This window comes from Heptranchias perlo, chromosome 42 (assembly GCF_035084215.1).
Source record: "Heptranchias perlo isolate sHepPer1 chromosome 42, sHepPer1.hap1, whole genome shotgun sequence".
In the NCBI taxonomy this organism is placed as follows: domain Eukaryota; kingdom Metazoa; phylum Chordata; class Chondrichthyes; order Hexanchiformes; family Hexanchidae; genus Heptranchias; species Heptranchias perlo.
Window position 1 is genome coordinate 12,074,238 of NC_090366.1, and position 21,640 is coordinate 12,095,877.

Consider the following 21,640-nt stretch of genomic DNA (forward strand, 5'->3'; position numbering starts at 1 on the left):
CAGATCATCTGGTTTTTTTTTTAGTGATGTCGGTTGAGCGATAAATATTGGCCCCAGGACACCGGGGAGAACTCCCCCCCTGCTCTTCTCCCAATAGTGGCTGTGGGATCTTTTACATCCGCCTGAGAGGGGCCCTCGGTTTAAGGTCCCTCAGTACTGGCAGCGGGAGTGGCAGCCTAGATTACGGGGCTCAAGCCTCTGGAGTGCGGGGCTCGAACCCACGACCTTCTGACTCAGAGGCGAGAGAGAGGGAGAGAGAGTGCTGCCCGCTGAGCTGCAATTGGACGACGGGTGTGAGAAATGGGAAATTTCACAGAATCGTCGAAAGGCTACAGTACGGAAGGAGGCCATTCGGCCCATCGAGTCCGTGCCGGCTCGATGCAAAAGCAATCCAGCTCGTCCCACTCCCCCCTTGTAACAGATGTTTAAAACCGGCAATCTTTAATCTCCCAAAGTGCAAACACTCTGCGATCAAGGTATGCGAAGACCTCTTGAGAAATGCGAGTCGATATTAACTACCCGACTATTTTTTTTTCTCAGGAGTCAAAAATAGCTCACCCGCCATTATGGCCCAGGATCCTCCAACCAATTTGTAAACGGTAAAAGCTCGGTCAACTCCCCAAACTCCAGCAGGACCCACAGTGACGTGCGCGAGGTTTCCAGGGACTCGAAGCCAGTGTGCACCGCGTCTGGTGACAACCATTCCACTGTGACCCACCCCAAAGACCTGGCCATTGCCAGCGTCGATTTGCTTCAGTCGGCCATCAATACGGTTGCAAATGAGACCTAAGGGAAAGATAAAGAGAGGTCTCACTTATTTAAGTGCACCCGAAGCAGATGACAGAGAAGGATGCCGTATTGTGTAATGGGGTGGATACCACCTCAAGCAAAGTCTCGGTAACTTCATGAGCTGGGGTTTGCCGGTCTCTGCTAGAACTGTATAAAACACTAGTTGGGCCACAGCTTGAGCACTGCGTAAAGTTCTGGTCTTAGGAACAGGAGTAGGCCATTCAGCCCCTCGTGCCTGCTCCGCCATTTGATAAGATCATGGCTGATCTGTGATCTAACTCCATATACCTGCCTTTGGCCCATATCCCTTAATACCTTTAGTTGCCAAAAAGCTATCTATCTCAGATTTAAATTTAGCAATTGAGCTAGTATCAATTGCCGTTTGCGGAAGAGAATTCCAAACTTCTACCACCCTTTGTGTGTAGAAATGTTTTCTAATCTCGCTCCTGAAAGGTCTGGCTCTAATTTTTAGACTGTGCCCCCTACTCCTAGAATCCCCAACCAGCGGAAATAGTTTCTCTCCATCCACCCTCTCTGTTCCTTATAAACTTCGATCAGATCATCCCTTAACCTTCTACAACCCCAATTTGTGTAATCTCTCCTCGTAACTTAACCCTTGAAGTCCGGGTATCATTCTAGTAAACCTACGCTGCACTCCCTCCAAGGCCAATATGTCCTTCCGAAGGTGCGGTGCCCAGAACTGCTCACAGTACTCCAGGTGCGGTCTAACCAGGGTTTTGTATAGCTGCAGCATAACTTCTGCCCCCTTGTACTCTAGTCCTCTGGATATAAAGGCCAACATTCCATGAGCCTTATGGATTATTTTCTGCACCTGTTCATGACACTTCAATGATCGATGTACCTGAACCCCTAAGTCCCTTTGGACATCCACTGTTTTTAACTTTTTACCATTTAGAAAGTACCCTGTTCTATCCTTTTTTGATCCAAAGTGGATGACCTCATATTTGCCTACATTGAATTCCATTTGCCACAGTTTTGCCCATTCACCTAATCTATCAATATCGCTTTGTAATTTTATGTTTTCATCTACCCTGCTTACAATGCCACCAATCTTTGTGTCATCGGCAAACTTAGATATGAGACTTTCTATGCCTTCATCTAAGTCGTTAATAAATATTGTGAATAATTGAGGCCCCAAGACAGGTCACCGCATTACAAGAAGGATTTGATTGCACTAGAGAGGGTACAGAGGAGATTTACGAGGATGTTGCCAGGTCTGGAGAATTTTAGCCATGAGGAAAGATTGGATAGGCTGGGGTTTTTTTCTTTGGAACAGAGGGGGCTGAGGGGAGATTTAATTGAGGTGTATAAAATTATGAGGGGCCTAGATAGAGTGGATAGGGAGGACCTATTTCCCTTAGCAGAGGGGTCAGTGACCAGGGGGCATAGATTTAAAGTAATTGGTAGAAGGATTAGAGGGGAGCTGAGGAGAAATTTTATCCCCCAGAGGGTGGTGGGGGTCTGGAACTCACTGCCTGAAAGGGTGGGAGAGGCAGAAACCCTCATCGCATTTAATAAGTACCTGGATGTGCACCTGAAGTGCCATAACCTACAGGGCTACGGACCAAGTGCTGGAAAGTGGGATTAGGCCGGGTGGCTCTTTTTCGGCCGGCACGGGCACGATGGGCCGAATGGCCTCCTTCTGTGCCGTAAATTTCTATGATTCTATGATTCTTTCCTGGATTGTTCTGGAGTCGCCAGGAATTGAGGGACAGTGAGTGAGAGACAGTGAGTGAGGGACAGTGAGTGAGAGACAGTAAGTGAGGGACAGTGAGTGAGAGACAGTGAGTGAGGGACAGTGAGTGAGGGACAGCGAGTGAGGGACAGTGAGTGAGGGACAGTGAGCGAGAGACAGCGAGTGAGGGACAGTGAGCGAGAGACAGCGAGTGAGGGACAGTGAGTGAGGGACAGTGAGCGAGGGACAGTGAGTGAGGGACAGTGAGTGGGAGACAGTGAGTGAGGGACAGTGAGTGAGAGACAGTAAGTGAGGGACAGTGAGTGAGGGACAGTGAGTGAGAGACAGTAACTGAGGGGCAGTGAGTGAGGGACAGTAACTGAGGGACAGTGAGTGAGAGACAGTGAGTGAGGGACAGTGAGTGAGGGACAGTAAGTGAGGGACAGTGAGCGAGGGACAGTGAACGAGGGACAGTGAATGAGGGACAGTGAGCGAGGGACAGTGAGCGAGGGACAGTAAGTGAGGGACAGTGAATGAGGGACAGTGAGCGAGGGACAGTAAATTAGGGACAGTGAGTGAGGGACAGTGAGTGAGAAGAATCCTGAAAGACAGAAGCGTTCGGGTGAAAGTTTCACTGAATCACTGTTACAACAGTTACAATTACAATAAGCATTTGAGTTATCAGGGTTTCAGTGGGCTGCATTTCCCCGAGCAAATGATTTACAGTTTGATGTTGCAGACCCTGAGAAAAGCCTCCAGAATTTACAGCACCTCTCGTTCTAAGGAGAAACACTCACCCCAGGAGACTGCTGCCAGGAGCAGCAACAGAAAGATGCAACCTCGCATTGTCCTGTGGTTTGAAGTGTTCAGAGAGAAACTTATCACTGTCCAGTGTCCCAGCTCAAGGCTGTCGTTTTATTTTAATGGGAAGTGACACCATAAAGGATCTGTATTACGAATTCCCAACGGTATTGCGACTTTCGAAATTCCCAACATCTGTGGGTCTGTTACACTGTCCCAATGAGTTCGTGACTTACAAATTTCCCAACAGAATGGCGACTTTCGAAACTCCCAAAAGCTAAGGGACCGTTACACTGTCCCAATGAGTTCGTGACTTACAAAATTTCCCCACCAAATTGTGACTTTCGAAACTCCCAAAAGCTAAGGGATCGTTACACTGTCCCAATGAGTTCGTGAATTACAAAATTCCCCAAAAAATAGTGACTTACGAAACTCCCAAAAGCTTAGGGTCTGAATCGTCTTCTGGGTGCCGCTGGATAAGAACCGTATGAACATAAGAAATAGGAGCAGGAGCTGGCCATTTGGCCCCTCGAGCCTGCTCCGCCATTCAATCAGATCATGGCTGATCTTCGACCTCAACTCCACTTTCTCGCCCGATCCCCACACCCCTTGATTCCCCTAGAGTCCAAAAATCTATCGATCTCAGCCTTGAATATACTCAACGATTGAGCATCCACAGCCCTCTGGGGTAGAGAATTCCAAAGATTCACAACCCTCTGAGTGAAGAAATTCCTCCTCATCTCAGTCTTAAATGGCCGACCCCTTATCCTGAGACTATGCCCCCTAGTTCTAGACTCTCCAGCCAGGGGAAACAGCCTCTCAGCATCTACCCTGTCAAGCCCCCTCAGAATCTTCTATGTTTCAATGAGATCACCTCTCATTCTTCTAAACTCGATGATGTGGAGATGCCGGTGATGGACTGGGGTTGACAATTGTAAACAATTTTACAACACCAAGTTATAGTCCAACAAATTTATTTTTAATTCCACAAGCTTTCGGAGGCTTCCTCCTTCGTCAGGTGAACGGTGTGGGAATGACATTTTCGAATCCTTCGCATTTTAAAATCACAGAACAATGCCTGGTGATTACTGCCCGTTGCCAAGGCAATCACAGTGAGCAGACAGAAAGGTGTCACCTAAAAGGCCACCGAATATACAAACCCCCCAAAAAAAAGAGAGAGAGAGAGAAGGAAGACAGTCAATGACCCGTTATATTAAAAACAGATAACATTTGTTCGCTGGTGGGGTAACGTGTAGCGTGACATGAACCCAAGATCCCGGTTGAGGCCGTCCTCATGGGTGCGGAACTTGGCTATCAATTTCTGCTCGATGATTTTGCGTTGTCGTGTGTCTCGAAGGCCGCCTTGGAGTATGCTTACCCGAAGGTCGGTGGCTGAATGTCCATGACTGCTGAAGTGTTCCCCGACAGGGAGAGAACCCTCCTGTTTGGCGATTGTTGCGCGGTGTCCGTTCATCCGTTGTCGCAGCGTCTGCATGGTCTCGCCAATGTACCATGCTCTGGGGCATCCTTTCCTGCAACGTATGAGGTAGACAACGTTGGCCGAGTCACAGGAGTATGGACCGTGCACCTGGTGGGTGGTGTCCTCTCGTGTGATGGTGGTATCTGTGTCGATGATCTGGCATGTCTTGCAGAGGTTACCGTGGCAGGGTTGTGTGGTGTCGTGGACGCTGTTCTCCTGAAAGCTGGGTAATTTGCTGCGAACGATGGTTTGTTTGAGGTTGGGTGGCTGTTTAAAGGCAAGTAGTGGAGGTGTGGGGATGGCCATAGCGAGGTGTTTGTCATCATTGATGACATGTTGAAGGCTGCGGAGAACATGGCGTAGTTTCTCCGCTCCGGGGAAGTACTGGACGACGAAGGGTACTCTGTTGGTTGCGTCCCGTGTTAGTCTTCTGAGGAGGTCTACGCGATTTTTCGCTGTGGCCCGTCGGAACTGTCGCCCCCTAGTTCTAGACTCTCCAGCCAGGGGAAACAGCCTCTCCGCATCTACCCTGTCAAGCCCCCTCAGAATTCTCTACCCCAGAGGGCTGTGGATGCTCAGTCGATGATGCTCGACTCATCGATCGACAGTTCCGACGGGCCACAGCGAAAAATCGCGTAGACCTCCTCAGAAGACTAACACGGGACGCAACCAACAGAGTACCCTTCGTCGTCCAGTACTTCCCCGGAGCGGAGAAACTACGCCATGTTCTCCGCAGCCTTCAACATGTCATCAATGATGACGAACACCTCGCTATGGCCATCCCCACACCTCCACTACTCGCCTTTAAACAGCCACCCAACCTCAAACAGACCATCGTTCGCAGCAAATTACCCAGCCTTCAGGAGAACAGAGTCCACGACACCACACAACCCTGCCACGGTAACCTCTGCAAGACATGCCAGATCATCGACACAGATACCACCATCACACGAGAGGACACCACCCACCAGGTGCACGGTCCATACTCCTGTGACTCGGCCAACGTTGTCTACCTCATACGTTGCAGGAAAGGATGCCCCAGAGCATGGTACATTGGCGAGACCATGCAGACGCTGCGACAACGGATGAACGGACACCGCGCAACAATCGCCAAACAGGAGGGCTCTCTCCCTGTCGGGGAACACTTCAGCAGTCATGGACATTCAGCCACCGACCTTCGGGTAAGCATACTCCAAGGCGGCCTTCGAGACACATGACAACGCAAAATCGTCGAGCAGAAATTGATAGCCAAGTTCCACACCCATGAGGATGGCCTCAACCTGGATCTTGGGTTCATGTCACACTACACGTAACCCCACCAGCGAACAAATGTTATCTGTTTTTAATATAACGGGTCATTGACTGTCTTCCTTCTCTCTCTCTCTCTTTTTTTTGGGGGGTTTGTATATTCGGTGGCCTTTTTAGGTGACACCTTTCTGTCTGCTCACTGTGATTGCCTTGGCAACGGGCAGTAATCACCAGGCATTGTTCTGTGATTTTAAAATGCGAAGGATTCGAAAATGTCATTTCCACACCGTTCACCTGACGAAGGAGGAAGCCTCCGAAACCTTGTGGAATTAAAAATAAATTTGTTGGACTATAACTTGGTGTTGTAAAATTGTTTACAATCTTCTAAACTCCAGAGAGTGTAGGCCCATTCTACTCAATGTCTCCTCATAGGACAACCCTCTCATCCCAGGAATCAATCTAGTGAACCTTCGTTGCACCGCCTCTAAGGCAAGTATATCCTTCCTTAGGTAAGGAGACCAAACCTGTACACAGTACTCCAGGTGAGGTCTCACCAGAGCCCTATATAATTGCAGCAAGAGCTCCTTACTTTTATACTCCAACCCCCTTGCAATAAAGGCGAACATACAAATATAATTCTTAATTGTTTGCTGTTACCTGCATGTTAACTTTCTGTGATTCGTGTACTGGGACACCAAAATCCCTCTGACTACCAATGTTGCTTCGTCTCTCACCTTTTAAAGAGTATTCTGCTTTTCTATTCTTCCTACCAAAGTGCGTAATTTCACATTTCCCTACATTATACTCCAGCTGCCACCTTCTCGCCCACTCACTTAACCCTTTGCGTCCTCCCCACATCTTACTTTCCCACCTAGCTTTGTATCGTCAGCAAACTTGGATACACTACACTCAGTCCCTTCATCTCAGTCATTAATGTAGATTGTAAATATCTGAGGCCCAATCACTGATCCTTGCGGCACCCCACTGGTTACAGCCTGCCAACCCGAGAATGACCCATTTATCCCGACTCTCTGTTTCCTCTCAGTTAGCCAATCCTCAATCCATTGAGCTGAGTGGTATCTGGAGTCTGCCAGTTGGTGGGGGACAGGATGGTGGGGGGGGGGGTCAAGGGGATATTGCTCCCTTTTCTGAGGGGGTCCTGCAGGAGCAGGTAGCAAGCACGTGTGCCATTTTGAGGTGTGAGGTGCTCTCCCCTCATCAAGGGAGAGGGGCCAAGCAGCTCATTACAGTGTTTGCAGTGAGGAACTGGTCCACCCAAATGAGGAAATAATTAAACGGCCGGACAGCATTTCCAAGACTGTTTGAGTTCTACAGTTAAGTCTTAACGAAGATTTGCAATAAAAAGAAAGACTTGCATTTATATATTGCCTCTCACAACTTCAGAAGGTCCAAAAGCATTTTCAACTGATGAAGTACTTTTTGAAGTGTAGTCACTGTTGTAATGTAGGGAAATGTGGCAGCCAATTTGTGCACAGCAAGATCCCACAAACAGCAATGTGATAATCACCAGATTATCTGTTTTTTAGTGATGTTGGTTGAGGGATAAATATCGGCCCCAGGACACCGGGTAGAGCTCCCCCCTGCTCTTCTTCGAAATAGTGGCCGTGGGATCTTTTATTTTTTTTTATTCGTTCATGGGATGCGGGCGTCGCTGGCGAGGCCGGCATTTATTGCCCATCCCTAATTGCCCTTGAGAAGGTGGTGGTGAGCCGCCTTCTTGAACCGCTGCAGTCCGTGTGGTGAAGGTTCTCCCACAGTGCTGTTAGGAAGGGAGTTCCAGGATTTTGACCCAGCGACGATGAAGGAACGTCGATATATTTCCAAGTCGGGATGGTGTGTGACTTGGAGGGGAACGTGCAGGTGGTGTTGTTCCCATGTGCCTGCTACTCTTGTCCTTCTAGGTGGTAGAGGTTGCGGGTTTGGGAGGTGCTGTCGAAGAAGCCTTGGTGAGTTGCTGCAGTGCATCCTGTGGATGGTACACACTGCAGCCACTGTGCGCCGGTGGTGAAGGGAGTGAATGTTTAGGGTGGTGGATGGGGTGCCAATCAAGAGGGGACTGCTTTGTCCTGGATGGTGTCGAGCTTCTTGAGTGTTGTTGGAGCTGCATTCATCCAGGCAACTGGAGAGTATTCCATCACATTCCTGACTTGTGCCTTGTAGATGGTGGAAAGGCTTTGGGGAGTCAGGAGGTGAGTCACTCGCCGCAGAATACCCAGCCTCTGACCTGCTTACGTTAACCTGAGGAAGGCAGACGGGGCCTTGGTTTAATGTCTCATCTGAAAGACGGCACCTCCGACAGTGCAGCACTCCCTCAGTACTGGCACTGGGAGTGTGGGCCTGGATTATGGGGAAATAAAGAAAGAACTTGGATTTCTACAGAGCCTTTCATGTCCTCAGGACATCCCAAAGCGGTTTGCAGCCAGTGAAATATTTCTGAAGTGCAGTCACAGTTCAAGTGACAATGATAAAGCTTTCCTTATCATGCATCTGGCACGGGGCACATTGTGCAAGTCACACACGTTAATAAAATAGCGACATTCACAAGCAAAACATAGAATCATGGAATCATACCGCACAAAAGGAGGCCATTCGGCCCATCGTGCCTGTGCCGGCTCTTTGAAAGAGCTATCCAATTAGTCCGACTCCCCCCCTGCTCTTTCCCCCATAGCCCCTGCAAATACCCCTTCAAGTATTTATCCAATTCCCTTTTGAAAGTTCCAGATCATAACAGCTCGCTGTGTAAAAATTTTCTTCCTCATCTCCCCCTCTGGTTCTTTTGCCAATTACCTTAAACCTGTGTCCTCTGGTCACCGACCCTCCTGCCGCTGGATACAGTTTTTCCTTATTTACTCTATCAAAACCCTTCATGATTTTGAACACCTCTATTAAAGCTCCCCTTAACCTTCTCTGCTCCGAGGAGAACAGCCCCAGCTTCTCCAGTCTTTCCAGCTAACTGAAGTCTTTCATCCCTGGTCCCGTTCTGGTAAATCTCCTCCGCACCCTCCCTAAGGCCAAACCTGAGTGGTTGACAGGGCTGAGGGAAGAGGGAAATCCATATGGTTATCCTCTACTCGAGGTTGGGAAGAGTTGAGGACCTTTGACCCAGCTGTAAACTGCAAAGAGGGGCTTGCGGTAAAACATGGAGGAGCCAGGAGCAGCAGGTGCCAGGATCAATGGCTCAATCTCCCCTTCGTATCATTGGCTTCTGGCCAGCTTGTTGTAAATGTTTTGATAAACCGTTCCTTATTGCACAGGAGATGCGGGTGCTTCACAATTCTGATTGCTCCACAACGTCCCACAGCTTCAATGAGGAACAACTTGCATTTATGTAGCACCTTTCATCTCCTCAGTTGGCCAACACAAGAAAATACTTGTCTTTTCAGCCAGCACACAGTTTAATAACAACACCTTGCATTTATATAGCGCCTTTAATGTCCCAAGGCACTTCACAGGAGCGATTATCAGACAAAATTTGACACTGAGCCACATGAAGAAATATTAGGACAGGTGACCAAAAGCTCGGTCAAAGAGATAGGTTTTAAGGAGCATCTTAAAGGAAGAGAGAGAGGGTTAGGGAGGGAATTCCAGAGCTTAGGGCCCAGGCAGCTGAAGGCACGGCCGCCAATGGTGGAGCGATGGAAATGGGGGGGATGCGCAAGAGGCCAGAATTGGAGGAGCGCAGAGATCTCGGAGGGTTGTAGGGGCTGGAGGAGGTTAGAGAGATCGGGAGGGGTGGGGGCGAGGGCCCAGAAGGATTTGAAAACAAGGATGAGAATTTTAAAATCGAGGCGTTCCCGGAACGGGAGCCGATGTAGGTCAGCGAGCACAAGGGGTGATGGGTGAACGGGACTCGGTGCAAGTTAGGATACGGGGGCAGCAGAGTTTTGGATGGGCTCAAGTTTACGGAGAGTGCAAGGTGGGAGGCCGGCCAGGAGAGCATTGGAATAGTCGAGTCTGGAGTTAACAAAAGCATGAATGAGTGATAAAGCAGTAGATGGGCTGAGGCAGGGACCATCTCAAGAAAAAAGTAAAACCCTATAGCCTCCAAAAATAGCGTTGGAATAGCCACCGGCCAGGAACACCTCTGATCAGTAATTAACCTGAGCAGGTACTCTGTCCGCAACTTGTTCCATCTTGACAGCGAGGTCAAGATTCAAGCACGAGGAGAAACAAGGGGTTTTTTTTAGGTCAAACTCGATTCGAGCACCCTCTTTTCCCAGAACAGCTAACGTTCGAGTGTTCGACGTTTGATCCGTGCCTGTGTAAAATATAACTGAAGCAAGAACAAAAAATATATAGAAACCAAAGGACAGAAAAGCTACTCTGCATGTTTCTATTTGGTTGCACATTATTTTACATTAGTGTCTGTGCTGCCATAACTGGTCAACAAGGCCGTCTAAAACGTTTGTTGTGGTGACATCCTTGCTTCTTTGCTTCATCTCAGTTGACATGTCGTGGCCAATCACAGGTTACAAGCTATGCCAATGATTGAATGTGATTGGTTGCACGCCAATGATTGAATGTGATTGGTTACACGCCAATGATTGATTGTGATTGGTTACACGCCAATGATTGAATGTGATTGGTTACATACAAATGATTGATTGTGATTGGTTACATGCCAATGATTGAATGTGATTGGTTACATGCCAAAGATTGATTGTGATTGGTTTACACGCCAATGATTGATTGTGATTGGTTACATGCCAATGATTGATTGTGATGGTTACATGCCAATGATTGAATGTGATTGGTTACACCAATGATTGAATGTGATTGGTTAAACGCCAATGATTGAATGTGATTGGTTACACGCCAATGATTGATTGTGATTGGTTACATGCCAATGATTGATTGTGATTGGTTACACGCCAATGATTGAATGTGATTGGTTACACGCCAATGATTGATTGTGATTGGTTACACGCCAATGATTGATTGTGATTGGTTAAACGCCAATAATTGATTGTGATTGGTTACACGCCAATGATTGATTGTGATTGGTTACATGCCAATGATTGATTGTGATTGGTTACATGCCAATGATTGAATGTGATTGGTTAAACGCCAATGATTGAATGTAATTGGTTAAACGCCAATGATTGAATGTGAATGATTACACGCCAATGATTGATTATGATTGGTTACACGCCAATGATTGATTGTGATTGGTTACACGCCAATGATTGATTGTGATTGGTTACACACCAATGATTGAATGTGATTGGTTACACGCCAATGATTGATTGTGATTGGTTAAACGCCAATGATTGATTGTGATTGGTTAAACGCCAATGATTGAATGTGATTGGTTACAGGCCAATGATTGAATGTGATTGGTTAAACGCCAATGATTGAATGTGATTGGTTAAACGCCAATGATTGAATGTGATTGGTTACACGCCAATGATTGATTGTGATTGGTTAAACGCCAATGATTGATTGTGATCGGTTAAACGCCAATGATTGAATGTGATTGGTTAAACGCCAATGATTGATTCTGATTGGTTAAACGCCAATGATTGAATGTGATTGGTTAAACGCCAATGATTGAATGTAATTGGTTAAACGCCAATGATTGAATGTGAATGATTACATGCCAATGATTGATTATGATTGGTTACACGCCAATGATTGATTGTGATTGGTTACACGCCAATGATTGATTGTGATTGGTTACACGCCAATGATTGATTGTGATTGGTTACACGCCTATGATTGAATGTGATTGGTTACATGCCAATGATTGATTGTGATTGGTTAAACGCCAATGATTGAATGTGATTGGTTAAACGCCAATGATTGATTGTGATTGGTTACACGCCAATGATTGAATGTGATTGGTTAGACCCGAATAATTGATTGTGATTGGCTACACACCAATGATCGAATGTGATTGGTTACGCGCCAATGATTGATTGTGATTGGTTACATGCCAATGATTAGATGTGATTGGTTACACGCCAATGATTGAATGTGATTGGTTACACGCCAATGATTGAATGTGATTGGTTACAGGCCAATGATTGAATGTGATTGGTTATACGCCAATGATTGAATGTGATTGAGGGCGTGTTTGGCCTCTCGCTAATCCATGCCTCCATTATATAAACTCCTGCAGACTTGTGCTGGGACAGTGTGTTGTGGAAGATTCCTCACTGAACACATCACATCAGAAGACAATGCAAGCTCACATCTTTCTGTTGCTGGCCCTCTCTGGAGGCTCCTTGGGTGAGTGTTACTTTATTGGGATCTCTGGCCACCAGGTGTTGTGGCCTGCAATCTCTGATATTTAACGGGATTCGTTGTCGGGTGAACTCTTGACCCTCCTCTGCTGATTAATGAGTGTTTCACGTTGTAACTGAGGTAAGGAGTAGATCCCCACCACAGACTGGCGATAATTGTTTCTCTAATTTTAACATCACAGAATTCTTTGTTTTCTAATCGCTGACTTTATTTGCTGATGTAGGAAAATGAACTTGCATTTATATCGCGCCTTTTGTGAACTCAGGACGTCCCAAAGGGCTTCACAGCCAATGAAGTATTTTTGAAGTGCGGTCACTGTTGTAATGTAGGAAACGCGGCAGCCAATTTGCGCACAGCAAGATCCTACAACCAGCAATGTGATAAATGACCAGATCATCTGTTTTAGTGACGTTGATTGAGGGATAAATATTGGCCCCAGGGGCAAATTCACCTGCTCTTCTTCGAAACAGTGGCCGTGGGATCTTTTACATCCACCTGAGAGGGCAGACGAGGGCCTCGGTTTAAACGTCTTATCCAAAAGACGGCACCTCCGACAGTGCAGCACTCCCTCAATACTGTACTGGAGTGTCAGCCTGGATTATGGGCTCAAACTCCTGGAGAGGGGCTCGAATCCATGCCCGGCTGACTCAGAGGTGGGATGGCTACCCATTGAGCCATGGCTGACAACATGATCGGCAGGGCACTGGCCCATGCATATCAATCACCTGTCACTTAAAAGCCATCAGCAACGTCTACTAGTTTTTTCAAGACCCTTCTCCCCTCTGGCAGCGTCTGCTTGCCTCAACTGGCAGCACTCTCGCCCCCTAACCTATGCTGACTTTGAGGTGCAGTACTGAGAGAGTGCTGCACTGTCGGAGATGCCGTCTTTCAGATGAGACCTTAATCCACGGCCCCGTCTGCCCTCTCAGGTGGATGTAAAAGACCCCACAGCCGCTATTGGAAGAAGAGCGGGGGGGTGGGGGGGGGGAGTTCTCCCCGGCATCCTGGGCCAATATCCCTCCCTCAACCGACATTAATAAAATAGATGATCTGGTCATTATCACATTGCTGTTTGTGGGATCTTGCTGTGCGCAAATTGGCTGCTGTGTTTCCTACATTACAACAGTGACCGCACTTCAGAAGTACTTCATTGGTTGTAAAGTGCTTTGGGACGTGAAAGGCGCTACATAAATGCCAAGTTCGTTCTTTCTTTTACATATGCGTGTTATTCCCAGTTATTGTTTGGGCTGCGACGGAGTCGCTCCTTAGCTGGAGATGTCTGATGTCTTTTTTTGTCCCCTTCTAGCTCTGGAATGCCATATCATTGGGGGGCACCTCAAGCAAATCGACGCCGGGAACGGTCAGGTCTTCGGAGTGGATGACAACGGAATGGTTTACACCAGATTCGCAGATTTCTGGGACGTCGTTCCTGGGACTCTCGCACACGTGACTGTGGGCCCCGCAGGGGTTTGGGGAGTCGATAATGGTCACACCATTTATAGACTGGTGGGCGGATTCTGGGCTATCATGGCTGGTAGGAAGTCACTGAGATCCAATGAAAAAACTTTATCTTTTTTTTATATTTGTATTTCCATTCACAAATATGCTTTTACAAAAGCCACTTTTTGTTTTGAGTGCATATTGCTTGGGGTGAGGCACAGTGATGCAAGAAGCTTTCTTGGCTTGGGGGCGGCAATGTGGTTTTAAGAGCAGTTTACTTCGTGCTGGCGTTTGAGTTCAGTTGGGTCGGAGGTGAGGTGGCCCTGCGTCCTGGAGACTCTCTTGACTGAGAGATCCCTCCATGGCCTCGCCCACCCCCCCATCTCTGTAACCTCCTCCAGCCCCTACGACCCTCCGAGATCTCTGCGTTGCCTCTTGCGCATCCCCCCATTCCCATCGCTCCACCATTGGCGGCCGTGCCTTCAGCTGCCCGGGCCCTAAGCTCTGGAATTCCCTCCCTAAACCTCTCCGCCTCTCTCTCTCTCCTCCTTTAAGACACTGCTTAAAACCTACCTCTTTGGCCAAGCTTTTGGTCACCTGTCCTAATATCTCCTTATGTGGCTCGGTGTCAAATTTGTTTGATAATCGCTCCTGTGAAATGCCTTGGGACGTTAATGTTGCTATATAAATGCAAGCTGTTGTCGTTATCCTGGGTCAGGGGGCCCTACGTCCCAGAAACTCTCTTGACTTTGGTTGCTCTCCTGGATGTTGCTGATGCTCCTCCTTCCCTTGGCAGGTGTGTTCAGTGTACACCAAGATTTTGATATGAGATGTTTGTCCATTTTCTCCATCTAAATGTTTCTAAAGGGAGAACTGTCATCAGGAGCAGAGTATCTGCAAAGAAGTTAAGATGGCTGGGTAAAGCTGTGGCACAGTAACACAGATCGCGTCAAGCACATCATCCAAGGTTCATCTCCCCAGGTTGTAACAGGCGAGCTGCCTATTGGGCACTGCTAGCCCACCCCTGGAATGGAGGGGTGGGTGGGGGTGGTCCCCCATATTCGGCTGGGCCCATGTAAATGCATCACTGCTGTTAGTTCGCCTTTATAGGATCTGCTCATTTCATAGAATCATACAACACAGAAGGAGGCCATTCGGCCCATTGTGCCTGTGCTGGCTCTTTGAAAGAGCTATCCCATTAGTTCCACTCCCCTTACTCTTTCCCCAGAGCCCTCCAAATTTTTCCCTTTCGAGTATTTATCCAATTCCCTTTTGAAAGTTATTATTGAATCTGCTTCCACCGCCCTTTCAGGCAGCGCATTCCAGATCATCACAACTCGCTGCATTAAAAAAATCTCTCCTCATCTTCTCTCTGGTTCTCTTGGCACTTTGGATACAAAACTGGCTTAGTGGCAGAAGGCAGAGGGTGATGGTCGAAGGTTGTTTTTGTGACTGGAAGCCTGTGGCCAGTGGGGTACCACAGGGATCGGTGCTGGGTCCCTTGCTGTTTGTGGTCTACATTAATGACTTGGATATGAATGTAAAAGGTATGATCAGTAAGTTCGCTGATGATACAAAAATTGGTAGGGTGGTAAATAGCGAGGAGGATAGCCTCAGTCTGCAGGACGATATAGATGGGTTGGTCAGATGGGCGGAACAGTGGCAAATGGAATTTAACCCGGAAAAGTGCGAGGTGATGCACTTTGGAGGGACTAACAAGGCAAGGGAATACACAATGAATGGGAGGACCCTAGGCAAGACAGAGGGTCAGAGGGATCTTGGTGTGCAAGTTCACAGATCCCTGAAGGCGGTGGAACAGGTAGATAAGGTGGTAAAGAAGGCATTTGGGATACTTGCCTTTATTAGCTGAGGCATGGAATATAAGAGCAAGGAGGTTATGATGGAGCTGTATAAAACACTGGTTAGGCCACAGCTGGAGTACTGTGTGCAGTTCTGGTCGCCACACTACAGGAAGGATGTGATTGCTTTGGAGAGGGTGCAGAGGAGATTCACCAGGATGTTACCAGGGCTGGAGCGCTTCAGCTATGAAGAGAGACTGGGAAGATTAGGTTTGTTTTCCTTGGAGCAGAGGAGGCTGAGGGGGGACATGATTGAGGTGTACAAAATTATGAGGGGCACAGATAGGATGGAAACTAAGGAGCTTTTTCCCTTCGTTGAGGGTTCTATAACAAGGGGACATAGATTCAAGGTAAAAGGCGGGAGGTTTAGAGGGGATTTGAGAAAGAACTTTTTCACCCAGAGGGTGGTTGGAGTCTGGAACTCACTGTCTGAAAGGGTTGTGGAGGCAGGAACCCTCACAACATTCAAGAAGCATTTGGATGAGCACTTGAAATGCCATAGCATACAAGGCTACGGACCAAATGCTGGAATATGGGATTAGAGTAGACAGGGCTTGATGGCCGGCGCGGACACGATGGGCCGAAGGGCCTCTATCCGTGCTGTATAACTGTATGACTCTATCTATGACTCTTGCCAATCACCTTAAATCTGTGTCCTCTGGTTACCGACCCTCCTGCTTTACTTTATCAAAACCCCTCATAATTTTGAACACCTCTATTAAATCTCCCCTTAACCTTCCCTGCTCTAAGGAGAACAACCCCAGCTTCTGACTTGATGTCCAACTTATTCCCTTTCTCAACAGGCCTGCTCAAACAGATTGATGCTGGCGGAGATCGCATTGTGAGTGGAGTTAACGTGAATGATGACATCTACTGCGTCACACAGCAGGAAGCAATCGCTGCTGCCAACTACGACAGCCCAAATTACAACAATATTGCGGGCAAGCTGAAATACTATTCCTGCGGGCCACTAGGGTGCTGGGGATCCAATTCAAACGATGACATCTTTTTCCGAACTGGTGTGACCCCAAGTGCTTGTTTTGGGAAATCATGGGTGCACGTAGGTGGCAAACTCACAATGATTGAGGTTGGGACAGACGGGAGTGTCTACGGTGTAAACTCTGGCGGCGCCCTCTATCGCAGGTATAGTTCCCGGCTTCGCACCACAATGAACACAACAACTTGCATTTATATAGCGCCTTTAACATGGTAAATCGTCCCCAAGGCGCTTCACAGGGACGATTATCAGACAAAATGTGACACCGAGCCACATAAGGAGATATTAGGACAGGTGACCAAAAAGCTTAGTCAAAGAGGTAGGTTTTAAGACGCGTCTTAAAGGAGGAGAGAGAGAGAGAGAGAGAGACGGATAGGTTTAGGGAGGGAATTCCAGAGCTTAGGTCCCAGGCTGCTGAAGGCATGGCCGCCAATGGTGGAGCGATGAAAATCGGGGGATGCGCAAGAGGCCAGAATTGGAGGAGCGAAGAGATCTCGGAGGGTGTGACAGAGATAGGGAGGGGGGAGCGAGGCCATGGAGGGAGGGAGTTGAACACGAGGATGAGAATTTTAAAATCGAGGCGTTGCTGGACCGGGAGCCAATGTAGGTCAGCGAGCACAGGGGGGGCGGGTGATGGGAGAACGGGACTTGGTGCGAGTTAGGATACGGGGGCAGCAGAGTCTTTGAATGAGCTCCAGTTTACGAAGGGTGCAAGGTGGGAGGCCGGGCAGGAGAGCGTTGGAATAGAGCAGTTCAATCTAGTTTATTAGGGTTTGGCATTTTTAACAATTGTGTCTTTTTATTTTGCAGAGTTGGAATTACCGATAGTTCACCAACAGGGACACAGTGGATCCACATAAACATCATGGGGAGAGCATTCAAGCATGTGACAACCGATCTGGGGCAGCTGTGGCTGATTACCAAAGATGGGGAAATCATTCACTGTCAATAGCTTAATAGCGGAAAGCATTATTGATAACCATTGGCAAGGAAGCAAATCACTTGTATCAGTGAAATAGACAAAGCTTTCATTAAAAATAAACGCTTGCTATCATCATACCTCTGTCGTCAGGTCATTTTTCAGACGCACGCTCTGCCGTTTGAACTCGCGTTTGTCCAATTTTCACTTTGGAACTCTGCCCCCCCCCCCCCCCCCCCCCCCCCACTACCTTTAGAAACCGGGCTATTAATCTCAACGGGTGGCAATGCTAACTGTCCCCTTAGGTAGCTGGTTCAATTCCACATCGAAGGAACGCGTGTGGTTTGTTAGGCTGATCGGGTTATAGAATAGAATCATAGAAGTTTACAACATGGAAACAGGCCCTTCGGCCCAACATGTCCATGTCGCCCAGTTTATACCACTAAGCTAGTCCCAGTTGCCTGCACTTGGCCCATATCCCTCTATACCCATCTTACCCGTGTAACTGTCCAAATGCTTTTTAAAAGACAAAATTGTACCCGCCTCTACTACTGCCTCTGGCAGCTCGTTCCAGACACTCACCACCCTTTGAGTGAAAAAATTGCCCCTCTGGACCCTTTTGTATCTCTCCCCTCTCACCTTAAATCTATGCCCCCTCGTTATAGACTCCCCTACCTTTGGGAAAAGATTTTGACTATCTACCTTATCTATGCCCCTCATTATTTTATAGACTTCTATAAGATCACCCCTAAACCTCCTACTCTCCAGGGAAAAAAGTCCCAGTCTATCCAACTTCTCCCTATAAGTCAAACCATCAAGTCCCGGTAGCATCCTAGTAAATCTTTTCTGCACTCTTTCTAGTTTAATAATATCCTCTCTATAATAGGGTGACCAGAACTGTACACAGTATTCCAAGTGTGGCCTTACTAATGTCTTGTACAACTTCAATAAGACATCCCAACTCCTGTATAGATGAAGGGTTAGATGAAGGAAGGAGGCTCATGTGCAGCATAAACACCCCGGCACGGACCTGTTGGGCCGAATGGCCTGTTCCTGTGCTGGACACACGATGTAAATCTATGTAACATGCATCTGCTGAGTGAGTTGGTTGGTTGGTGAATTCTCCCTGGGGCAGGGGGAATGGATTCCCCCCTGCTCGTCTGCCTTAAGTTCGACGGAAGGTTCACGGAAACACCGTACGAATGGCGTACGTCACTCTTCCGACAGTCACATCGGGCGAGCGGAAGAACCCCCAGGGGAAATTCAGCAACCCCCCCCCCCACCCCGGTTCTATAGGATTTCATTAGCCCAAGTGGCATAAAGAGAGGACATGCATTTCTATCGTGCCTTTCACCACCTCAGGACGTCGCAAAGCGCTTTACAGCCAATGAAGCACTTCTTGAAGTGTAGGCACTGTTGTAATGTAGGAAACATGGCAGCCAATTTGCGCACAGCAAGATCCCACAAACAGCCAATGTGATAAATGACCAGATCATCTGTTATTTTTTTAAGTGATGTTGGTTGAGGGATAAATATTGGCCCCAGGACACCGGGGAGAACTCCCCCCCCCCCCTCCGGGCTCTTCTCCAAAATAGTGGCCTTGGGATCTTTTACGCCGCATCTGAGAGGGGCAGACGGGGCCCTCGGTTTCAGGTCTCATCCGGACAACGGCGCCTCCAACAAGTGCAACACTCCCTCGGTACTGGCACTGGGAGTGTCGGCCTGGGATTACGGGGCTCATGTCTCCGGGGTGGGGGCTCGAACCCACGACCTTCTGACTCAGAGGAGAGAGCGCTACACACTTAAAGCTCGTTCTATCTTTGTTTAAGCCCGTTCTTGCCCAGCAAGTCGCCAAAACAATGGTGAACACGACAGACGCCGCTCACTAGTTGGAATCTTTTATGGTTTTTCCACTATTTCACTGTTGCTTTATTTTATAAGGTTTATACAGCCTGGAGCAAAAAGGGGAAAATGGGAGCACCATAGTGAATTTGGTTATGTTACTGGACTCGTAATCTAGAGGCCTGGGCTAATAATCCAGAGAACCAGAGTTCAAATCCCACCATGGCAGTTTGAGAATTTGAATAAACTGGAAATAAAAAACAAGATGGGAGCAGTAAAAGGTGTCAGATTGCTCTAAAAACCCAACTGGTTCACTAATGTCCATTTAGGGAAGGGAACCTGCCCTCCATACCCTATACATAACTCCCATCTGATGTGGTTGACACTTAACTGCCCTCTGGTGTGACCGAGGAAGACACTCAGTTGTATAAAAAATCAGGGCAATTAGGAGGTGGGCAATAAATGTGGCTTTGAGAGACACCCGCAGCTCATAAAAAGTGTCGTTTCTGTAAACCCTAGGATTTAAATCCACAGGCATGATAGGCCTCCTAGCTGGGAAGGTCCTACTTCGAATATTCACCCATCAGGTTTGTGTCTGGCTGTCTACCATTGAGATTATGAGGAACAAACAGTCTTCTCAATTGTGGGAAACACAAGTGAACTCTCAACCCTACATCAAAGGCATTGTCCCACCAAACGCTCCCAGGGCAGGTACAGGGGGTTAGATACAGAGTAAAGCTCCCTCTACACTGTCCCACCAAACGCTCCCAGGACAGGTTAGATACAGAGTAAAGCTCCCTCTACACTGTCCCATCAAACACTCCCAGGGCAGGTACAGCACGGGTTAGATACAGAGTAAAGCTCCCTCTACACTGTCCTGTCAAACACTCCCAGGGCAGGTACAGGGTTAGATACAGAGTAAAGCTCCCTCTACACTGTCCCGTCAAACACTCCCAGGGCAGGTACAGGGTTAGATACAGAGTAAAGCTCCCTCTACACTGTCCCGTCAAACACTCCCAGGGCAGGTACAGGGTTAGATACAGAGTAAAGGTCCCTCTACACTGTCCCATCAAACACTCCCAGGGCAGGTACAGGGGGTTAGATACAGAGTAAAGCTCCCTCTACACTGTCCCATCAAACACTCCCAGGGCAGGTACAGCACAGGTTAGATACAGAGTGAAGCTCCCTCTACACTGTTTGAAGATCGTGCTTCATCCCCATCCTTAGTGGAACCCCCATTTTTCCCTTCACAACACCCAGTGTCCCTGTGTCCCGTCAAGGCAGACTGATCAATTAGCCCCAATCTGGGTTTATCACAGGCGACGATGTGCTATGAATTGAGTACAAGGTGTATGAAGACATTTCACGTGGCACACACACAACCAGCAGGGAAAGGAAGATTTTGATCCCGTCGGTCGATTAGAACCGAGGAGTGAAACACAATATTCCAGCTGACTGACTGCTCCCCAGCGTCCTCCTTCCCAACAAAATCCATCTCAACAAATGTTAAATCGCCTGCGTGAAGTTCTGATCGGCCTCCTCTGGGTAAATTTAATAAGAGCCCCGATAAAGCATTTTTGCAGTTAATTCGAATCTTCACCCTCCTTACTGTTCTCGTTTCTCCACGTCTGCAGCACAAACGGTAAGGGGATGTCGTCCAGGTCCAGGCTGGGATCAAGAATCTCCTCCTCCGGGGAATTTTCCAGTGTTTCCATCCTTCAGGGATTGAATGTGAACAAGATTGTGAGACAGGGACTCGCGTGCAAAGCAGACAATGGGATACGGTAGTGTAGCGGTTACATGGAATTACATCGAGTCCACAGCACAGAAACAGGCCATTCGGCCCAACTGCTCCATGCCGGTGTTTATGCTCCACACGAACCTCCTCCCATCTTACTTCATCTCACCCTATCAGCATATCCTTCCATTCCTTTCTCCCTCATGTGTTCATCTAGCTTCCCCTTAAATGTATCTATGCTATTCGCCTCAACTACTCCTTGTGGTAGCGAGTTACATAAGACCATGAGAGATAGGAGCAGGCCATTCGGCCCCACGAGCCTGCTCTGCCATTCAATGAGATCGTGGCTGATCTGATTTTTACCTCAACTCCACTTTCCCGCCCTTTCCCCAGATCCTTTGACTCTTTTGCTGATCAAAAATTTGTCTAACTCAGCCTTGAATGTATTCAATGACTCGGCCTCCACAGCTTTTTGGGGTAAAGAATTCCAAAGACTCATGACCCTCTGGGTGAAGAAATTCCTCCTCATTTCCATCTTAAACGGGCGACCCCTTATTCTGAGAC

General features: G+C 47.9%; 3 protein-coding genes across 4 annotated transcripts in view; 1 reads left to right on the top strand and 2 right to left on the bottom strand.

The window, feature by feature from the left end:
* LOC137306296 (fish-egg lectin-like) overlaps positions 1-3,389 on the bottom strand; it is a 9,813-nt gene extending 6,424 nt beyond the window's left edge. The window contains exons 1-2 of the mRNA XM_067975462.1: positions 3,283-3,389; positions 559-786 (exon numbers count right to left, since the gene is read on the bottom strand). Coding sequence (XP_067831563.1) covers positions 559-786; positions 3,283-3,331 — 277 coding nt within the window. The 5' untranslated portion in view covers positions 3,332-3,389. The remainder of the gene's footprint in view (positions 1-558; positions 787-3,282) is intronic.
* LOC137306205 (fish-egg lectin-like) overlaps positions 1-17,634 on the top strand; it is a 26,573-nt gene extending 8,939 nt beyond the window's left edge. The window contains exons 2-5 of the mRNA XM_067975303.1: positions 12,157-12,266; positions 13,588-13,815; positions 16,384-16,723; positions 17,388-17,634. Coding sequence (XP_067831404.1) covers positions 12,218-12,266; positions 13,588-13,815; positions 16,384-16,723; positions 17,388-17,529 — 759 coding nt within the window. The 5' untranslated portion in view covers positions 12,157-12,217 and the 3' untranslated portion in view covers positions 17,530-17,634. The remainder of the gene's footprint in view (positions 1-12,156; positions 12,267-13,587; positions 13,816-16,383; positions 16,724-17,387) is intronic.
* The window catches only part of LOC137306204 (tripartite motif-containing 13-like), a 24,605-nt gene continuing 16,806 nt past the window's right edge, over positions 13,842-21,640 (bottom strand). For both annotated transcript variants that reach the window (XM_067975302.1, XM_067975301.1), the window contains exons 8-9: positions 20,948-21,054; positions 13,842-14,615 (exon numbers count right to left, since the gene is read on the bottom strand). In XM_067975302.1, coding sequence (XP_067831403.1) covers positions 14,524-14,615; positions 20,948-21,054 — 199 coding nt within the window. In that variant the 3' untranslated portion in view covers positions 13,842-14,523. The remainder of the gene's footprint in view (positions 14,616-20,947; positions 21,055-21,640) is intronic.